Raw genomic sequence first — 23,380 nt, forward strand, 5'->3', positions numbered from 1 at the left:
TATTTGTATGGTTAAAGAGGTAGCAAAGTGAGGTTTGAGAAGAGTAAGAGCTTAATGTTACATCTTCCCATTCTTAAACCTCATTTTCCTATTACAGAGAGGTAAAAAATAAATTACTTCTTACCTCAGTCGCTTTAAAAGACTAATTCTCATTATTAAAGAACTTACCAGAAAATGAACGAAGAAACCGCAAAGAATTATTTAGCCCAATAAGATTATTCTTCTATTTATAAATTCATATTAAAGCAAGTTAAACCACGTACAGACTAGTTTTTAACTGAGTCTGTAAACTAAAATGTCGTTTGTTAAAAAAAAAATTATTGTTACTTATTACCGCACAGCACTAAACATCATTCATTACTAACATAATAGTGTAACAGATCAAAAGTATTTTTTTCTTTTGCAATTTCAAAATATAGTTATTTCTATGCTAAGAACTATTGATGAATTTAATAGAATACTTTTATAACTTGATATTTCTAATTAATGCCTCAGAGACGGATAAGTGATTAGTGACTGATTGCCGTACAGAAGGGCTCAAGTTCGAATGCCATATAAGGCATGGATGTACATCATGCCCATCTGTTCATAGGATCTGTTCATAGGTCTTCGTGAAAGATTTTCTGAGTTAACTTGTAGCGTAAATAATATTTGTGTTCAAAGATATTAGAAAAGTATGTAAAATAATGTTTACAAAATATATGATGTAGCAATTAGAATTTAATCGTAAACACACTTTCACTATGAAACTCAAAACGACTGAAAATACGTGCCTAAAATTTGTAAGAAAGTACTCTGATCACTAGGCACTGTGAAACAACAACAAAAATTTGAAAATATTATTACTTAATATTTACAGCCGACATATACAAGACAAAAATAAGTGTGAAAGCATAGCAATTAAATTTTCATATGCAGAATAAGAAATCCATAGAGTAAGATTTCGATTCTTATAACATGACTTGCGTGTGGTACAAGGTTACATTAATATTTTCAGATATGAGCTTCCATAAAAAGTAATTACTGAAGATATCTGAGAAACAACATCCTCAGGAGATCTTCATATATCCGGGACATTATGACTTGAACAGGACATCCTTAAGATGTTGATTTACGAAGTCCTCAGGATATCTGAGAATCAACATCCTGAGGAGATCTTCATATATCCCGGGACATTGAGACTTGAATAGGATATCCTCAGGATGTTGACTTAAGAAGTCCTCAGGATATCCTTACTGCTTCCCGGGACATTGCGACTTAAATGGGATATCCTGAGGATGTCTTGTGTTATGGGGGTTATGATAAGAAATGTAGCAAAACATGCCTAAGATGATTACTCATGTTTTCAAATAATTTTGATCTTGAGTAGAGGTAATTGCCATGAGACATTTCATTGTACAGTAATATGTACGGCAAGTTAAAAAGAGTCAGAACTATTCTATATTTTCTGTTTTACTTACTGATGAAATTCAAGTTGTTTTTTCTCGTGGATATACGTATATTAGACTGGATATACAGTCCCGGAACCATTTTGATGTTTAATAACTCATAAAATAATGAAGATATAAACAAACTTATGGCATTTATTGATGAAATAACTTATATATTTTCCTTTTCAGGTTTGAATATCTTTAATTTTGTAAATATCGTCTGCGCGTGTGGTTAATTTTAGATAATTTCATTTTCCAGTCTAAATATCTGTACTTTTCTAAATATCGTCTGCTTATTAATTGCATTTTTCTCTCTTTTGTTTTTGGCAATTATGCAATGTTATGTTTACTTTTGATGTGTTTGTTCCAGTACTTTTGTATGTGATGTTTTATTAGACCGCATATTAAGCAAAATGCATACACCACAAGAGAAAGCACAGATTTTATGTTGGTTCATAGAAAAAAAATCCATAATGCAAACACAGACAAATTGCAGAAGAATTTACCAAAAAGATCCTCCATCCAAAAGTAGCATCTTGCGGTGGAGAAAGAATTTTCTAGAAACTGGAAGTATCGCAGATAAGAAACGTTCTGGACGTCCCTGCACAAGTAATTTTGATGTTGAGTGTGTCAGAGAGACATTTTTCCACAATCCTAAAAGATCTGCGAGATCAGCAGCAAGAGAATTGGATATGCCAATTTCTACGGTGTACAAGGTTATTAAGAAAAGATTAAGCCTGCATGCATACAAAGTTCAAATTGTTCAAGTTTTGGAACCGGACAATAGGCCTAGGAAGGCCTTTGCAACAGATATGCTAAAGAGGATAGAAGATGATGCTGAGTTTCTGAAGCCCATATTGTTCTCCGACGAAGCATCCTTTCATCTTTCTGCCTTTGCAACAGATATGCTAAAGAGGATAGAAGATGATGCTGAGTTTCTGAAGCCCATATTGTTCTCCGACGAAGCATCCTTTCATCTTTCTGGCATTGTTAATCACCATAATGTGCGCATATGGGTATCTGAAAACCCCCATGAATACCGTGAGGCACAAAGGGACTCCCCAAATGTTAATGTGTGGTGTGAACTAATGCACGATCAAGTCATTGGGCCTTTCTTTTTTACAGGAAAGATGGTCTCATCAGTCAGATACCTAGACATGTTGGAAAACTTCCTATTTCCACAACTAAGAAGAGCTTCAGCCACATGTCTTTGCAACAAGATGGTGCACTACTTCATTGGGGTATCATTGTTTGTAGTTCTTTGAATGACCATTTTATAGGAAGATGGAATGGGTGAGGAGGTCTAATTCCTTGGCCACCCAGATCGCCTGATATAATGCCGCTGGACTTTTTTCTTTGGAGATTTGTAAAGGACAACATTTACAGGAGGAGAGTGTTGAACATTGATGACCTAAAAGCTAGAATTAGAACCGCAATAGCCTCTGTGGATGCCGACATGCTTGCCAGTACCTGGTGTGAAATTGAATATCGACTTGATATTCTCCGTGCGACGAAGGGGGCACACGTGGAAGTTTATTGACAAGGGTCATGAAACTTTTTGAGTCTTTCTAACCATTTATGTTATTAATTTTAATCTATCTTTATTATTTTATGAGTTATTAAACATCAAAATCGGTCCAGAACTTTATAAACACCCTGTATATTAAATTTACCGTATACGCTCATGTAATGTCCGCACCCAAACTTTACAGGTAAAATTTATGTAAAAAAAAGTGACTCCTCACAATGTCTGCACCCCCCAAAAAAGAGTTTCTTACTTAAAAATATTTTTTTTTAACATCGCCTTTTCCCTTCAGTCAGTAAACATCTTTAAAGAAAGAATATGCATTTATTTTGTCTTTGGTTGGCTCCAGGATGGAAAGTGAAGACTTTCGTTGCTTTCTGGTGCAGCTGTTATTCAGTCAAAACATCGGCACCAGCAGTCCACTCATAAGACGCAATAATAAATGAAGGCAGTCCAAACAGGTTTTCACCACACTGGCTTCCAGGAAATACTGTTTTGTAATGAAATTACTTTCCTCTCCTTCCTTGAAGCATTCACATATTTCAAGCTTTCTCTTTTCATTCATAGTATCATTTGGAATTCATAATAGTTAGCAAGTAGCATGCTTGAAATGGGAAAATACTGTGGCTTTTAAACTGAAAGTCGTAGAATGTGTGCAGGAAAATAGAAAAAAAAAAAAAAAAAAAAAAGAGCAGCAGCAAGAGTATATAAGGTGGAAAAAAAGTGTGTGCACTATTTGGAGGAAACACCATAATCAACTGGCGGCAACAAACAAAACGTGTGTTTTGTGGTTCGAAATGTAAGTTTCCAAACTTGGAAAAGAAGTAGTTGCATATGTTCATGATATGCATGCTGAAATGTATGCAGTAACATGGGAAGTGTGCCAAATAAGATTGCTTGCTGCGGCATAAGAAGACATTCCTGCATCGCAATTCAAGGTGACTGAAGGTTGGTTGAGGTGAATAATGAAACGAAATGGATTTTTGTTTCTGCTTAGAAAACTGCTTAGAATTTTAATTTTAATATTTAATGTGTACGCATTGTGTTAGTGTTAACAATTAGTGTGCGCTAATGCAATTGGAAATTAATTTGCAAAGATGGAATAAAGGTAATATAAAAAAAAAAAAAAGGTTTACTGATTAATTTATTTGCACTCGTATACAGAATATTGTTCACAATCTTTTTTTTTCTCTCTTGTGGTAGGTTGAAATTAGAAATAATACCGCTTACTGATTCTCCACTATGTGGCTGCCACTAAATGCCTGTACTGCCACCTTGTGTATTTTTATACTACTATTTGCAGCAGAATGATTTTACATTCAGACACAACAACCAAAATTTTCATGCTGTATGCATCAGAAATGATTTTTTCTAAAAATAATGTGTGTAAGGTATTAAAAGAACCAACGTTTACTTAATTTGTGTTAATTTAAATTTTAACATTTGAACGACCTATGTAATGTGACCTAATTGCGTGAGTGTATACAGTATATGTAGCATTGTTCTAATATATATATATATTGATCCAAAAATCAAACTTTTCTTGAAATGGTATGCCATTTTCCCCACCCTATCCCCATATTTTGATTCTGTGCTTCAAATTATGCCAGTTGTAAGCAAAGTTTACAAAGTTTTGTAAAAATTGCACTAGCGGTTTTTCAAAAATAGCCCTTTAAAATATTAGCTTAGAAATGTAATTGAATTTGGTATAAGTTTGATATTACTACTTTTTTTTAATTAAACATCCTTGCCATCATCTTCAACAATCTGAAGGTTAAATCCAAGTAAAATTACCATATTTTTCCTTATGTACTTAAAAAATTTTTGAATTGTAACAGATTTAAATTTTTCTAACATCTTAAATATATTAAATACCATCTTAAATACATATTTAAAAAAGATTTCATTTAAAAATTTCAAAGTTGTCATTAAGATTAAAAACAACATTGATGCCAAATCTGAGCATTATTCTATTTTGCACTTAAGTTCTCATTAGGATTTACTATTTGTTCCACTTTACTTTCAATGAAATTTAACAGATTTATTTTTACCAACATAATATTTTCAAAAATGTCAGTTCAAATTTTTTCAAAACTATGTCAGTATGAAAATTTTCAAGAACATTATGTAAGGAAAACTAATTCATATTCAAAGTAGAAATTTTGTGCAATAACAAGTCAACTGCATTTTACCAACAAATAATGTAAATGAGCAGATTTTTTTAATAGTTGAATGTGACTTATTAAAGTAAAATAATTATAAGGTCAAGTAAAATAAGAGTAATCAGCTGTATATTTGCATGAAATACAAAATGATTTGCAGTACGAAAGTATATGCTTTCTAAAAAATAATTTTTTAAAATTTAACTTCTGCTTTTTTAATATGTAAGCTTCAGAAAAATAGTGTACTTATTAAACTTTGTATCCAGTCTTGTCAAACTGTCAGTTGTTAATTTAACTTCACAGTTTTCCAATGTAAAATTTAAAAAAAAAAAAAAAAAAAAAGTTAATGGGTCTGTGAATAATAGACTTTTTGCATGAAATTTATTTATTTATTTATTTATTTTTTTTATTTTTTATTTATTTTTTTTTTCTTTTGTTGTATGGAAATGCATGCAGAAATGGTACAAGTGTGTTTTACGAACCTGTAAATAAAATTCTAAATTTTTTTGTATTTTAAAATGTATAGTCACCTACATACAGGAAAGATTATTAATTTTTTAATATTTTCTCTGAAATTAATGAGTACAACGAAACATACATGGTACACACACATCCTTTCCCAGGTATTCAAAAGCGTCATTACATAAAAGGTTTGACTCTTTCCCATGCTTGACGTATACCATATCAGTTAAAGGCTAAACGTTCTCTAATTTTTGCAGTGCATATAAGTAAAAAAAAAAAGAAGGTATAAGATTTATGACAAGAAATTACACGAAATCTTAAAGATCTATAAGAAGTATTCTTTTTGTTAGATTTTTATGTGGCATCTTTTTTTAAAAGTAGAATATGTTAAATTTAAAATGAGTTTGATCTTCAGTGCATTTAGTTAGAGAACTTGGTTAGCAGTGGTACTCAGTGCAGTTATTAATGTCTTAAAGAGATGTTATTTGTTTTCATTTAATGGTAAATCCCGGTACGTTTATATTCATTGCAAATAAGATTCGTAACACAAAACTATTGTGTTTACAATATATGCTATAAAATACTTGTAGAAAGAGCATTCTGGCAAACTTCTGCTTTTGCTACTTTATTCTACTAGATAATGAAAATGAAATTTTACAAATTTACAGTATTTTTTTTTTTTTTCCTTCCATGTGTTTCTAGTAAATTTTGTTCGAAGTTCTTTGCCTATGACCTGCCTATGAGCAAAATATAATATGCAAAGTTATATGTTATGCAGTTTATGTCACAAAAACCTTTGGCTCTGGTGTGCTTTCCTTCAGATTTAATCTTAGTCCTGCCACATTTTGTAATATAAGTAAAGGAAAATATTAAAAATTTGTCAACCAGTATTTATTTATAGTACATTGTTTAATGCTATAAGGTATTTTGTGAAGTAATGTAATACTTTAAACTTATGCTTTAATAGTTTTGGTATGGGTTTTACTTTTGCTCTGAAATATACAGTCAAATGCTAAAAATCTGTGCATCCTTTCAAAATCTAAACATTAAGTTTATAGGTTAACCCATTAACTGCCAAAGCTACAGAGAATGTTTCTTTTCTCATGAAAATAATAACAAATATTAAATTAAGCATTTATAACATAAATTTACATTGAAAATAAAAAAAAATGCTCTTACCTATGGAAAAAGCGAGTGTTGCATTTGCACAACCTCAGCGAAATAACACTAGGAATGTTTAGTGAATAGGTTTGTACTCGTGCCATGTTTCCTTTGAGTGGAGCACTGGCTTACTTTTTAGCTGTATAACGTTTTATGAATCTACAAATCACTTTACTTGTAATAAATTTAATATTAAAATATACATTATATTTCTTTTACAAATACAGATCATTTAAATTGAAAGATTCAAGCATGAAAAGTTTCACTACAATCTTGATGTAAAGCTACATTACATACTTTGCATCTATAAACAGTCTGGGTATGGCACTCTTTACTACAAAGTCTTTTGTTATCATTGGACTTTACGATAAAATACCATCCATTCAGTGGTTTCTGAATCCTGAATTTACTAGGTCTTCCTGTTTGCTGATCTATTTCTGGCTAATTCTACGCTCTCAATAGGAGTTTGCAAAAGGAATAATGCATTCTTGCGCCCAAAATCTAAAAGAAACTTTTTATTTCCAGTAGTAAAAAGTCGTGATTTTTAGTAAGTTTAGATATGATCTCACCTTATCTAATTTATCAGTATTGTCAGTTTGACTATTGTCAGCTAAATTCAAATTTCACTTCATAATCCTGTACTGCAAACGTGATATCGATTCTTGTATGATAAGAACATAAATGTCCTTATCAAGAGACCATTATATTTCTTCTTGAGGTAAAGAAGGATATCCTATAAGCAATAATATTCCAATAAATTTTCCCATATAGGCTTCAGATGCAATAAATTCTGAAATTTTTTTTTGCTGAGAGTATATAAGAGATGTCCCAAAATTAACGCAAGATTTGAATTTGGTGCCATTTTTGCATCAAGTTGTTGGTAACCCTGGAAAAAATAGTTTGAATGCCGAGAGTTTAGGGTTAGTAAAAATGGAGCGTTATACAATACAACGACGTGTCTTCATTATTGAACAATATTTTAAAAATAATGAAAGTTTGGCGGCTGCAGTTCGAAAATTTTATACAAAATATGGTAAAAATAGTATTTTAACCTCGTCAACTGTGAAAAGATTAATTGAAAAATTGGTGGAGATGCTAAACACATCGATCGTCCAAAAATAAGCTGTTCAAATGTCAATATTGGAGCAGTGCGTGAGAGTGTTGCTGAAAACCCAGGAACATCGATTCGGTGTCATGGACAAGAATTGCAAATTTCAAGAAGCTCTCTACAGCGTATACTCACAAAAAATCTGTGTCTTCATGCTTACAAAATTCAATTAACACAACTTTATTGACTATTTATTGATCAGTTTTCTGTGCTGGTTGCAGAAGAAAATTTTATCCTGGAACCGATTTTTAATATAGACGAGACTGGACATTTTTGGCAATGTGTGCATAGGAGTGAAAAAAAAAAAAAACAAAGAAAGAGTTACTATTTTAGTTGCAGCTGGAACAACTCAATGGTTTACATTTGCAAATATAAACCATTGATAGTGGGTAAAAGCACCAATCCCAGAGTTCTGAAAGGAATAAAATCCTTACCTGTAATTTACAAGAAAAATAATAATTGCTGTCTCAAGAAATAGTTTAGGACTGAATGGTTCATGGAACATTTCATTAAAGATGGTAGAAGTCATTGTAAGATTGTGGGGTTAGCATTAAATAGCAAGATTTTTACTATTGTTAGACAACTGCTTTGCTCAACCAAATGCAACCATTTTAACATGTGGACCAGGGCATAATACATAGTATTAAATACCACTGCAAATCAGAGTTTCTGAAAAACATTATTTTATCAAAGACTGCATATGTTTGTTAGTAGAATTGTGGAATTATGTTTCCCAAACAGCATTAGTAAATGAGTGGTGTATTGTATGGCAGTCTTCTCTGTTTATTGAAACTGAGAGTGATGACAGTGAATTTTCTGGTTTTAGGGTCAGTGCAGAAAAGGTTAAAGCAAGAGAATTTCATTTCAAGCAAATTCTGCATTTCAAAGAAAGAACAAATGAAAATTTGCTAAAAGATATCGTTACATGGATGATGTCCAGATGAGCCAACACTGACTTATCAAATGACCAGTGGTGAAATTACTGGCTCTGTTTTGAACTTGACACAGATAGTGACTTTGATAGGAGTGAGAAAATATCTTTTAATGAAGGTTTGAAACATGGTGAAAAATACCTAAGTTTTTTAGAAAAGAGCTGTATTACAGAGCAAGAGATTATGACTCTATATAACTTACCAAAAAAACTTACTCTGGAGCACTGTTAAGTTTTAAAACAAACCTTTGTCAGAAAAATGTTTGAAACATCACAAAAATGAAATATTTTAAATGATATCTGCTTGATGTATATCATATCAGCTATTGATGTGGGTTGTTCACATTAAAAACCCCATCCATAATCAAAGAATTGGATAATATTTTAAGCTTTTACCACTTTTAGAAAGTTTCCTAACTGAAAATAATTTGAAAATAAAAGAATTAGCATCTGACATTAAAAAATCATTGTTGTTCATTGATAAATAATTTACACAAGTATTTCTAGAGGATTATAAAAATGAAAATAGCATCAGAAATCCATGTTGTTCAAATGTACCTGAAATTTTATCTCATCTTTATGAGAAAGATAGAAATTTCCTGTGACCGAACTCTAACTGAAGATTCCAAAATAACACAATAACTTTTGGCTGAACTCAAAAAATGAATTTAAAGGCATTTTAAAAAAATCTATTAAATTTTTATTGCCTTTTTGCATGACTGGTTTGTGTGAACAAGGATTTTCTTCCATGTTGTATGTGAAAAATAAATACAGAACAAAATTAAAATTCAATCTTAATTTATGGTTAAAACTAAGTGAAAATGGATGAGACATAAAGAAATTGATGTCTCTTAAACAGGCCCAAATTTCACACTAAATTTTAGAATTAAAGTATTACAAATTAAATTTTGGTAATTAACATGGTAATCAATTTTTGATTTTTTTTTACATGTGCATATTTAATACAAATAGCCAATAGTTTGTGCACATGGTAAACAGTACATCTATTGAGAAATTGAAAAATGATCATTGTAAAATGAGGTATAACTTAAGTGTTTCTATTTCCTTTAGATGGTATGCATTAGTCAAAGAATGCTGATTTAGAAGATAAATGAAAGATTCTGTGTTACGTCGATTGGCAAGAGTTTCTTATTTAATCAGGGCTATATTTCTTTGCGAAATGGGAACAACACTTAAAAAGAGAGAAAGGAGAGAAATGTGAAACATAAGACTTTTGGTAAACTTGGGTGTTTCCAAAGTGACCTCTGAAATATTTTTCATGAAAACAGTAATAATAAATTCTATGCTGTGAAGATACATTTGTTAAATAATAAGCTTTCCAAACTTCTTCCATAATTTCTAAAATACTATTCTAGAATTTATAGACACTTTTTTGGGTAAGATTTTCCTTTATATTATACTTAGCATTCGTTAACAATTCGTGTTACTGAAATCCATGATTGTGTTGGAGTGTCATATGAATGTATATTAGATTATTCAGAATGTTATTTTTAGCTGTTAATAAAACATGTAATTTAGAGTAACAAATATTGATACATAGTTTTATTCAGTTGTAATTATTTTCAAATATTTTTATTATAGCTATGTTTTTGCTTTATGTTTGCTCAGTTTCAGGCTTAGGAAGCTTTAGTGTTGGATTGCGAATATTAGTCATTTCATTGCATTTATTTTTATCCTCACAGATTAAAAAAGACTTTGAATCAGATTGTTATAAATGGAGTAATGGAGGGAAAAAAGCATCTAAGAACAGTCTTACACCCCATCAACTGCCTCTTTTTCAAGTCAAAATTAAATCTAAAAAGTTATCTAAGAAGAAAAAGAGAAAGATGTATGAGAGGTTAGTTTTACTTGTTTTTATTTCTTGTCCTTATTTTTTAGGAAATGGGGAGCATTGTTTGTAAAGTATTTATTTTTTATTAGCTATTTAAAATAAAAGTGTTTTGTATTTTGCTTCATGTTATCTAGTATTTGCTGAAGTTCTTTTTTCTTCCTAGTATTCCCATTACTTATGAGTGTTCTGAAGGGTCATCATCAATAAATGATGTTTCGACTTCAAAAGTCCTCTCCACTGATTCTACTGTTGGTTCTTGTCAGATAAAGAATGGTATAATTAAAATTCGCTTGAGCAAACTGCCAGGTAATAAAAAAGAACTGTCCCAAATCAGTAGTGATTTATCTCAAAATAAAAATGACACTATCAGATGCGAAACAGTGCCTTTAAGTACACAATCTGTAGCTAATAGGTCTGTGTCAAAGAAATGTAAAAAAAAGACTTATTCTACCAAGTTTAAACATTCATTTAAAAAGGAGAGGAAAAATGGAATGTGTTCAGAATCTGAAAACACTTTATTTGATGCAAATAAATCTGATAATCATCAACAAAGCATTCAGGAAACATGTGCCACATTGGCACAGACTATTGTAACAAACAGCATTTCTGAATCAGAAAGGTTAGATCATGCATTAGATGATACATCTGCTGAGAAAGTAAGAAATGAAGTTGTTGCAAATCATGGCATGTCTAATTTTAATTCTTTACTAAGAAAATCAACATCTGAAATCGTGAATACTGAAACACATTGCCTGGAGAATAATGCTGCTAAACAATCTGCTCATATAAAAGATACTAAAGAAAGTGATGCCATATCTCAGAAGTCTTGTGATTCTCAATTGCTGTGCTCTATCAATTTAACACTACTTGACAGGATACCACCAAGCACATGCTTTTCTAATAGTCATATTCTCAGTCAAAGTACACCTGAAAATTTCAGCCAAGAAAATAAAATGGAAGACAACTTTTCAAATGATTGTTGCCTTTATGACATTAAAAGCAATACAAAAGCAGATGTTGATGTATCTTTTTACAATGAAAAGCAGTCATCTATTAAGAAGGAGATACTCACCCCGCCATCTTGTGAATTAATGGGACTTGAGCTTCACAAGTATGTTATATATATATTATAATAAGTATTTATATGTTCGTTAATATTTCTTTCAGTGGTATGAAGATGAAAGAAAATAATATTTAGTGCGTGATAATTCAGATAAATATTGTGGTAAGTGTAGTAGCTCCATTGTGTTATTATAATTTTATTAATGTATATGTTAAATAAATTATCCCATCATCCTCCATACCTTAAAATTGCTTAGCAAAAGCTAAAAGTTGTACATTAATTATGCTTAAAATTATTTAAAATGATCTGTTACTTGCAGTGACATTTTTCAGTATCTGATAATGATTTGTAATTTAAGACTTCAGAGTTAGCATATTTTGGCTGTACATTAATTGTGCTTACAGTGTTTTTTTATTGGCAATTTTAACTGAAATGATTTATAAAATAAATTAGTACTTCTAAGTTTTAAAAATATATCTTGGGTAACAAATTTATCTCTGACAGAGAAAATCTTTCATTTGTATTTATATGCTTGTCCATTAACTGTCAGAATAGCACACAAATTCTAGCCATTAACTTGACCATCACTTTAATACGTATTTTGACAAAGCATTGTTATTTACTACAAATATTTTATCTGCTGTGGAGAGGATTAACTTACTCTTCTTGGAAATTTGTAAAACATTTTTAAATGGGTGTTTCCCTATGATTTATGGTAATAATTTTCAAAAGTTGTTTTTGAATGTATACTTTGTTATACAATAATCTATGAAATATTGTAAAAGAGTCTGATATATATTAAATGTTGTTTTCAAGCAGCAAATAAAATCCTAAAGTAAAATAATGTCAGTTTTCATATAAAAAATGTGGTTGAGTTAGAAGCTAACAAATGTAAAAATCGTGGTAAATTAAATATATCAGGACCCGTGGCAAGTTTTCCTCTTTCTGTGAGCAAGTACAGTAAGCCAGATGAATGTTGTCAGTGTGTTAAGCAATTACTATACTTCCTCACAACTATAATAAATTGTGTAGTAAACAGTAAATCACACATTAAAGACCATCTGATGCAATGCTTATAAAGGGAAAACTTAGTATGTATTTCATTAAAGCTTGGCAGAGAATCTTCTGAAGTAGTCGCCCATTTGGTATGAATTTAGGATTACAAAGCCAGGTTCTAGTGCTAAATATTGAAACATTGATGGGTGTCCCAGGTACAAGCCCTTTAATAGTGAATTAATCCTTATAGAACATGTCTACAATTAGTACACAGGTAACTGTTTGGGTGCAGCTCGTGTATTGCATATTGCGATCACTAGCAGTTTTGGAAATTGGGATACATGGTTTGTTTGAAGACAACTGAATATCTCAGCATCTGGTATTTTTTACTGTTCCATTCATAAGAAGGCTGAGTCATTTTTTAATTGGGACCCATCATCTGCTGAGAAGATAAGAGCACCAAACTCTGGTAGCTCAGTTTCTGATCAAAATGGTGGCTGCATAGATTTTTCATGGCTTCCCCTTTTGAAAGTGAATACAAACTAATTTACCCCAAGAAAAACTTTTGAAAATGTATCCATCCCCTTAACCAGATAGCCATAGTGTAATTGCACTAGCAAAATAATGCAATGTAGTGCATTGTGGAATTGTATCATTATCTGTAAGAGAAACATGGTTGCTTCAAAATTTAGTATACTTTGTTTATTAGTATATGTAATTGGTTGAATTATCATGCTATATTCTGAAGCGAGCCAAAACAAAACAAAAAAAAATCTTCTCATTCTTCCATGGACACTACAGTTTGAACACCTGGTCCAAGGCTGAATTACCATTCTTGTATTATTATTATGTATAGTGTGTTAGCAGTAATCTGTCATAAGTGGAAAAGTGTTCAGATACCAAAGATAGCATTCATCAGAGTACAGCACAAGTTGCATGATGGATATGCTCAGTCTTGGATTGAAAAATTTTGCGTCCTGTGACATATTCCCCTGTGATATAACTTGAAAGATTTTGGCTTCTTTTCTGTTATGGCATGTACTATACCATAGCAACCCATTGGTAACTTAAGGGCTGTTAAGGATATGCCATTTGTATACCTTGCACTTAAGTAGATGCACTTTTAGGGAAAAGACTTTTTTTTTATCTCATTGCATGCAAGCAAGCGTTTGTCAAGCATATTGGAGTTTACTTTTCAACATTAAAGATGACTGAAATCAAACCCTCACATTCTGTTTCACCAACATTTAAAAAAGTGAAGTTTTTGTAGTATTTGATAAATGCTGAAGCCTATGGAGGAAAAAAGAAGTCAAAAGAACATGAAAAAAATTAAGCCCTTATTTTTTTTTTTTTTTTTTTTTTTTTTTTTTTCCCATTGTAACATTCAGCAGGGTGAGTAAAAGAAAAATAAATAAAAGCATTAAAATGGAACAAATAAAGTATTCTATGATGACTAGATTATGCTCTGAATGCAAATTAACAAAGGGTATAACAATGTTTCTTTGTTAGTGATTAATATATCCATGCACTTCTGAATACAATCTCCAGGCTTTTGTCATTTAAGCGACTTTTAAAAACTTGTTCCTATCAGAGTCGTAAATTCATGATGTATTTTGATAATTGTTGAGACTTATTAGAAGCATTAAATTTTATTTTATATGTTTAAGTAACAAGTCTACAAAATTTGTATTTCTTTGGGTGTGTATATATTTAAAAGTAATTAAATTCGCTGATTTTCTGTGCAGCTTTTGAGTATATGACTGTAAAGGGTCAGTCAACAACAAGAGAAAATTATTTGACAATGCTGTAGTAAAATTCGTCTATATTTATCCTATGAATATTTATCTTTTTATCAATTGCAGAAATTGCTCGAGTTTTGCAAAAGTACAACTCTTACAACATTTTTCCATTTCTCAGGAAAATTTGTTCGAATCTTAAAAATCCCACCTCTGACTAATTTTTATGGAATTTTAGCATATTATGTTAATGTGGTTTGTTATTTGTCCACCAAATTAATTGAAAATTGAAATTTTTCATCTGGGAGTATGAATCATATGTTCCCCCCCCAAAAAATGGGCAATTTTTTTATATTACAATAGGACACTTGATCTTAATTTTGACATAGGATACAAAAAAGTTATCCAACATTTCATTATTAGAAATAATTCTGCCAACATTGTCATCATAACTTTTCACCTAGTTACCAGATTTCTCAGATTCTCTATGAACTCATTTTCAGCTCATTTGCATTTTGATTCTTAAATATCCATCTCTAATTTTTTTAATACTCAGTGAATTTATAACGTATCTGTTCAGAGTGATTTGACTTCAGACAAAGTTGAAAGTTTCCATCAAGGAACATGAATCTTATGTTTGAAAAGGGAAATGAATAAATCTTCTGTAGCTAATGCCAGCCGGGCACCTAATCATAATTTTGATTTTATATCTGCGAACATTATTCATAAATCATCTTCAATTTGTATCCTAGATTTCCTTAAAATCTTTCACATGAAAAAAAAATGTCCTTCATTTTTTAAAATTACATTTCTTCACAGTATTAATAGCTTATCTTTTCCACATTTTGGTACTATTTTCCCTTACAGATTCTTCTTCGAATTTCCCCATTCATTATCTTCCATATAAATTGTTTTACTCCTCAGAAGAGGAATTCCATGGAGGAATGCCTTCAGAATCAAAGTTTTATTCCAAATCTTCCCGATTTTTTAATTTCATAAGTCAAACATTGATGAAGAAATGCAAAAAAGTGTAGTTGCTTGTCAAAATATGTGAATAAAAAAAAATGTGAATTAGCATAGAGATTTGCTAAATGGATGTGTCTGCTAAGTGACTCTACTTCAGAAGGAGGAAAGAAAATTTCAGTAGTGGGAGGTGCAAAACAGTTTTATATGGGAAGCAGTGGGTGAAAAACCGAAAACAATTATAGCATGATCTGTTGAGAAAAATAGTAAGAAACATTGAAAATGTTAGGTTTTAAAATTTTGAGTTTTCCTTCGCAGCTCTTTCAAAATTCTAATATCTTTAACTTCTAGATTCGAAAATTAATGCCATTAACCAAAGAAGAAAAATTTTGCTAATGTGAAAGAAAACTCTTTCACCAGCTAGTTGACTAAATGAAGAAGCTATATAGATAATTATTGCAGATCCAATGTCATATCCAATGTCATTCTGTTATGGCATGTACTATACCATAGCAACCCATTGGTAACTTAAGGGCTGTTAAGGATATGCCGTTTGTATACCTTGCACTTAAGTAGATGCACTTTTAGGGAAAAGACTTTTTTTTTATCTCATTGCATGCAAGCAAGCGTTTGTCAAGCATATTGGAGTTTACTTTTCAACATTAAAGATGACTGAAATCAAACCCTCACATTCTGTTTCACCAACATTTAAAAAAGTTAAGTTTGTCCTATTGAAGTCCTATTGTGGTATTAAAAACATCTTTATTTCTCCTTTTTCGAATACATAATTCATGATCCCTGACGAAAAAGTACAATGGTAATATGTGTCGAATTACATTAATATGATATGCTGAAATTGCTAAAGAAATAAAGTCAAAACTGTGATCTAAGAATCAAGCCGTGAATTGTATTTAATTGGGAGAAAAATGACTAAAAAGTTTAACTTGGGGAGAATTTAAGTAATTCTGTTACTGATGTAAACATTAAGTTGTATAAATAAATATGGACAAAATTTACTAAAACATTGTGGCATGTTTTATCTAAATGTACTTGTCAGCTAAACATGTTGTCAATTAAATGCATTGTCGGCTAAATGTCTTGTTTGCTAAGTGTCTGCAACTGAACTGTAACATATTTTTAAAAGATATTTCTTAATTTTTTGTTAAATCTTATTTTTAATTAATTTTCTTTTTCCCTTTCAGATTATGTTTTTAAAGTGAAAAAAGTTGCAAAGATTGCTTGAAGGGTTGTAAAAAAACTTTAGTAAAAGGGCATTGCAAAAATGGGAAGGAGGGAAGTATTGGATAAGGAATATGCCATCATCATTAACACTGCAAGTTTCAGTTTGCAAAATCAGTTAGATCCATGACTATAGTATAGCTATCAGACTTGTCACCAGGCTTATTGAATTACTGTTATTTTTAATTTGAGAAATTTGCACACGTAATTTAACCATTTAAATAAATGGATTCATATGCTAAAACTACTTTAAAAGTTGAATAAAGTTGCAGCGTTTGTAAATAGCCTGTAAACTTTAATATTCTGGAATCAAAAATGCTTTTAGCACCTTTTCTCAATTCTCTCTCTGTGGAGTTGGGTTTGGTACCTTTTTGGCTCAAGGTTTTGTCCTTTTCATGAAATTTAGGTTGTATTTTTGAGAATGGCTACCCAAATAGATGAGAAAATAGAAATGAAAAAGAATGTCTTTATTGCTACTGGCCTTTTGGTGATTTCAATTGCTTCCATTGTTTTTTGAAGCTAATTTTGTGAATATGTATATTGATAATAGAGATTAAAATGTGACATTATTCTGGTTGTATCTCATCAGTATTCTAAAAATATAAGCAGGGTTTGTACAGTCCTTAAGAATCCTTAAAAGTCCTTAGATTTTTTGGAATCGATTTTTGGTCCTTAAAAGTCCTTAATTTTGGCAAACTCAGCAGAAGGTCCTTAATTTTAATAATTTGAAATTTTTGTCTGTTTTTACGACTGCCATTTTGAGTGTGAATTAGCATTTTGGAGGAATATTTCTGGAGATTCACTGACATATATGGTTATCTTTTGAATGGGTTCATGGATTATAATTTGTTTCTATTTCTAATATAAATGATGGGATACTCCAGTTTATAAGCAAGAAGTGAAACATAAGCATTTCGAAATTAATTTTTTCTAATAAAGAGCTCTTAAAAACTTTTCGTATTTGGGGATGTGAATTCTTTTATTAAACAGTTCTAAATTTGGGGACTTATCAACATTTTGGCGATTTTAAGATCAGTTTCTATAGAAAATTTTTAATTCCGAGATCTGAGAATTTTTCGACGATTTTTTTTTTAAACATCGTAACATTGATAAATTTCATTAAAATAATGATAATATATTGAAATTATATTTAAAAAATAACATTAAAATAAAACATTTTTATTTTTCGCTGTCATATAATAAAGTTTCATTTTGGCAACTTATTATACAATACTTTGAATCTGAAAAATAAACAAGGTATAATGCTCTAAAGCACAGTTTACAAAACAGCTCTTAGCAAAAGCAAAATTAGCTATGTAGACATTTTAGCCTGGAAGGTTTAGAAGGATTTGAAGGCAAGTTTTGTAGACCCGCTATTCTAGAAGATTCGACAAAATGAAAAATGTCTCCATGGTATCAACACGTAATGGATGTATTTTACAGAAAGTTTGCAATGAATTTCTTACTTTTTAGAGAACGTCTGGAAGAACAATGAAAACATAATATTTGAATATTTTATTCTGATACTAGAATCTTTTAACATGTTTATCTTACCTTTATTTTCTCTACTTTTCACTAGACTCAAGTATGTAAAATATCAAAAATGCTTCTAATCTTATCACATGGTCAGGCATTATAGAAAGAAATTTTTTTAATAATAAAGAAATTGAAAACTTACAATTTAAAAGATTCATCTAATTTGTCTTAATGCATCATACACATAGTTGGCACTAGGCATTTTACCACCTGATGCAATCTCTGTGAATCCTAAATTCTGCTACCTAGTGCCTTTCTAAATTTTGCTTCCAATGCCTGCTCTAAATTCTAAAAGTTTTTCCATTTCTAGATTTTGTTGTTCGGTGTGTCACTAAATTCTAACTATTCTGCCACATCAGATCTGTAACAGACCTTTACCATATATATTTCATATTTCTTATAAATGTTAATATTACTAAAGAAAAAAGATTAGCCGCTTTTTCTATACTTTCTAAATGCATTTAGTGTTTTTTAGAATAACAGAAATGCTTAATTAAATCCAAAAATTCTAAAATAAAAAGGAAATGTGTTGAAGAAAGAAACTGAATACATAAAGAAAATTATTCTTCAAAGATATGTGCAGTTATTATTATTATTATTTATATTACCCAATTGTTTACTCTAATTTCCCATGTCTATTTCCTCATATGATAGATTTACTGAGCCAGATTAAATTTAAATTAAATTGTATAATCTTTGACCACTACTCCACATTTTTAGTTTGAATTTGACTGTTCTTGTTTAATTATATCGCCGTGAGCTGTAATTGATTTTGTTAGCATCATAACATAATTTATGTTTTAAGTTCTCTTTAAATAAGAGGTTTATGTAAACCTTTACGTGACTTTGTAGTTACTTTTAGACATAGGGATAATTTGTTTCATGTCTATCAAATAATGAGACTATTTAACTTTTACAGATCAAGTAAACCATAGTACCATACCTATGATCAAGTACTCATAGGTACATTATGGAGAGGTTGACAAGTTAGGAGATAAAGCACGCAGAAATTAGCGAGAGCATTGGTTTGCATATTAAGACAAATCTCTGATTGTTAGAAAAGATGCTTAAAGACAAAGAAATCGATATTAACTAGCCAAAATGTTTGGGAAGGCTTCAAATTAAAATGACGGGTAAATATTTTGTTGAGTGGTGTTGTTATAAAACATAAATGTGTGATGTTGGGAGGCCCCAACTTGTCAGCAACAGTAGTAGTGACTGCTATGAACTGGAAATTACACAGACTCTTAAGAAGGGTTTAACTCCCTTTGTATTTCACTTTAGAAATCACGGTTGCGTTCTCTGGACGCTCACAAACTACGCCGACCCGGCGGTTAAACAAAAATAGAAAAGTACAACTAAAAATAAATGACAGGATGAATAACTAACGAAGTCACTATCTACGAGGCTCTATAATTGTAACTATCTTAACTGTGTTCTAAGATACAGCTGAGATTCAGCAAACTTTCTGATTAAGAATTTGAAAGATTTAACGAACTGTCGAAATAGGCACACAGCCTGAAACGCGCGGTTCTTAAACTTTCTACCAAGCAGCCTTCACGCATGTGATACAAGAAGCACACCTACAATCTCGTTTCCCTTCTATTTAAACTCAATTACTTCTGCTAAAATTTGAATACTATGCGCATTCTACTATGATTTACATACTCTGGCATAGGCAATTCCAGGGGAAAGTAAAGGCTTGACAGGAAAGATAGCTTAAACTTAAAATAAATGTTAGTTAAAATAAATATAAACCCTACAAATGTTTTGTAGCTTTTAATGTGTAATTATTGTAATATCGTTTAAGAATCTGTGTCATAAATTACATGTATTTTAAACTGTGAAATTTTATTAGATTTTGATGTTAATAGAGCTTTTTTAACAAAAATTGTTAAAAAATAAATTTTAATAGCGGCCATGTAAATCCATAACGACTAAGGTTATCAAACTACCTAATTTAATTATTTATAACTAACTGCTTACCCTTAAAAATTATCTCTACATATTAAAGTGAGTTATTGCCTTTCATTAATACTCACTGTGGCCACAAGATAAAACACAAAAATGTAAAAATTCAAGTAAAACTTATTCTTTGCATCCAGTGAGACTTAAAATAATACAAAATAACTTATCACTTCTAGTGCTTTAATGGATTATTGGAACCTTATGGTATATTAACTGGGTTACAACCCCTGGAACTCTACACGAACCTATGACACTAACTGCATCAAACAGAGCCTAATTAACTTTCAACACTTGCCAACCGTGCCTACATCAGGCCTTTCAGGTTTGTTCTAATGAGCAGGTCTTTCTCTAAACAAGCAGCAGCGGTGACAACATTCAGTCTTTTGTTATGAATCATGCTGATTATGATCTTCTCATTTTAACCTGTGCTGTTTAACATAAGATCTACCTGCTATTTACTAAACCTCTAGACTGACCAAGTATGTGATAAAATGTGACATTAAAAAAAAAAAAATCAACATAATGCTAAATGTTAGTAAAACGTAAATGCTACTTATCTTCTTTCAAATATGTCCAAATATTATAAGTGTAAGATATTTAATGCTACTTTATAAATTAATTAAAGTTTATTTCATTCTCAATCTTTTTAATAATTATGTTAATTAATTCATGTTTAGTAATAATGGATGTATTTTAATTTTAGGATGGTATTACAAAAGTAAAATTCGGGCATAGATAATATTTTTAATTGAATTTATTCAGTTAGCATTAGCTCATAGGTCCTTAATTTTTTTCATTATAATTATAAAAGACAGAAACATAATAAGGAAATAGGTACATTAGGAATTCACATTATCTACAACTATATAGCTTCTCTGATCAGACAATAGAAAAGTTTATGTTGTATGTAGGTTCAGTATACGGGAAGTTAAGAAGGGTAATTAACTGAACACAAAATGAATGCATGGCCTGTTAACCCTTTGTTGCATACAAATAACCTAGAGAAGTTAAACGAAAATGTTTGTATTTTTTCTACTTAAAATAACCTTAGTAATAATAAAAAAATTAATTTCATTCAAATTTTGTTTTAAATAATTGCTGTAGTTTTATTCAGTACAGTGGGCAGCATGCATGTACACGCATGCATACAAATCTCTTCCCAACGATTTACAGTCATTGCATTTGAAATCATTTTCTCCCTTGTTAGCAGTAATCATTACCATCTTCTAAATGGTAAATCTACAACTGACATGTACATACAGATCCCTCAAAATACATTTATTTTGTCGATTGTGACTGAATTCATTTTGCTACGATTTTGTAACCTGTACCTATTGGATTCAAATGTCAAATGTTCTGGAAATTCCTTGCCAAACATAAACATTTCCACTGGTGTTTTGGCTTGATAAGCAGTACATTTGGGTTTCAACTCGCTCTTTTCGGTAGATCTTTATCTACCCACTCCACAATTTTCTCAAACTGACATTTAAAATAAAATGTCTAAAATTACTAATTATGAATAAAAAAATGGCAGTATAAGAAAATGTAAGCAATATTATATAATGTTTACTATGAGAAATTATCCTAACTTGGAAACAGAAGTAGCAGCCATTTTCCAAATAGCAATGCTTTACGTAGTGATGCTATACGGCCATCTATGATCGATAGTTGAAAGTTCTAATAATACAGTCAAAAGTCGTTAATCCAGACACCCATAGTCCAGAATGATCTATAATCCGGACCTCAAAGCTACAAACTTTCTGCGCATAATGCATTGATGCATGTGCATATGCGTGTGCGCATGTGCATAATACGTTTACGCATGCGCATTTAATGTATAACGGACGATATGAGTTAAGCTAAAATTATCTATTTCACTTAATGTTGCAGATTGCAATGTTCCTTAATCTTCGAATTGGATCCAGCTTATTATTTTTTGCAGACTGTTAGAGCAGTTTTATAAAAGTAAGCTTGAACTTTCGCTTTATGTCAAATAGAATTTCCGATGTAGCTTTGTAGATCCTTAATTCGCCTGCCAAAGGATCTACAAAGCGAAAGTATGTTTCGATGTCCATCAGACAAAAAGTGGAATTGCTGCAAAAAATGAATAAAGGCATATCCTTTGTTTATCTAACCATTCCAAAATCTGTTTATCAATTTCATGCTGCTCTGCGGGGGGGGGGGACGTTGCGGCGCGCAATAAACTGGAAGTTGATCTGTCAGCACTATCCTTATCTTCAGGGCAGATGTTTTTATTTTATTCATAATAATATATAATGTAGTATTTATAATTCCTTACTAAATGTAGTATTTCATCTTGATGTATTCCGTCTTTGATATGATTTAAATCAAATTCCTCGTCATTATAAATATCACGAGTACACATCAAATAGTTTTCTGGTTGCAATTTTCTAATTTCGACTATACGTAATGTATGCTTTAAGCATGTGAGCGTTGAAAGAAATGTTTAATAAAGTAAACAAATAAATATGAAGTTTTTTTTTTTTTTTTTTTTTTTTTTGTAAATTTTGATACTCTTTAGATCATAATTGCTCTTTATTTCATAAATTACGGTTTCATATTTTTAATTTTATAATTTCTGCATGCCATCTTACCGGATTTAAACTGATGATGTATAATCGGGGAAAATCCATAATCCGTAATCGCCGAAGTCTCGACGAGTCCGGATTAAAGACTTTTGACTGTATAGAATGAATAAACACAGGAATGGAATCTGTTAAGGCATGTACAGAAGAATAAACAAATTTAAACTTTTGTCTACTAGAGTGGACATGATGCAACAAAGGGTTAAACAATAAACTTGATCAGCAAAAGTGGTACCCCATTTATTTGTTAACTCTAATTTAATCCAGTACATCAAGTAGAAAGTGGAACATCGATTATTAAAGGTCATCCACACTCCATAGCAGACTGGAGCAAAGTTAGAATTATCAACCAATATAATCATAGAATCAGGCTCAGAATCTTGGAGGTCTTACTAATGAAAATTGGCTCGTATTCGTGTTTTGCGTAGGAAGATCCACATCACTCAACTACTAGTGGGGCCTCCAGAAGACAAGAAGGAAAAAAAACGTGAATTCCAGCTGACAAAATAAACTGTTGTCTATAAAAGCAGCAGTCATACTGAAATCTTAGTGTAGAGGGTTCATATCCTTAAAAGTCCTTAGGTGTTTTGGAAATGATTTTTGATCCTTAAATGTTCCTTATTTCAACTAAAACTGCAAAAG

General features: G+C 30.8%; 1 protein-coding gene across 5 annotated transcripts in view; it reads left to right on the forward strand.

Annotated features, from left to right (window-relative positions):
• Window positions 1–23,380, forward strand: part of LOC118198324 (uncharacterized) — a 408,445-nt gene that overhangs the window by 247,667 nt on the left and 137,398 nt on the right. For all 5 annotated transcript variants that reach the window (XM_085808315.1, XM_085808318.1, XM_085808319.1 and 2 more), the window contains 2 exons: window positions 10,483–10,637; window positions 10,795–11,742. In XM_085808315.1, coding sequence (XP_085664441.1) covers window positions 10,483–10,637; window positions 10,795–11,742 — 1,103 coding nt within the window. The remainder of the gene's footprint in view (window positions 1–10,482; window positions 10,638–10,794; window positions 11,743–23,380) is intronic.

The sequence above is a fragment of the Stegodyphus dumicola genome, chromosome X1 (assembly GCF_044657685.1).
Source record: "Stegodyphus dumicola isolate Sdum_Otavi_A_Nest chromosome X1, ASM4465768v1".
Classification (NCBI taxonomy): domain Eukaryota; kingdom Metazoa; phylum Arthropoda; class Arachnida; order Araneae; family Eresidae; genus Stegodyphus; species Stegodyphus dumicola.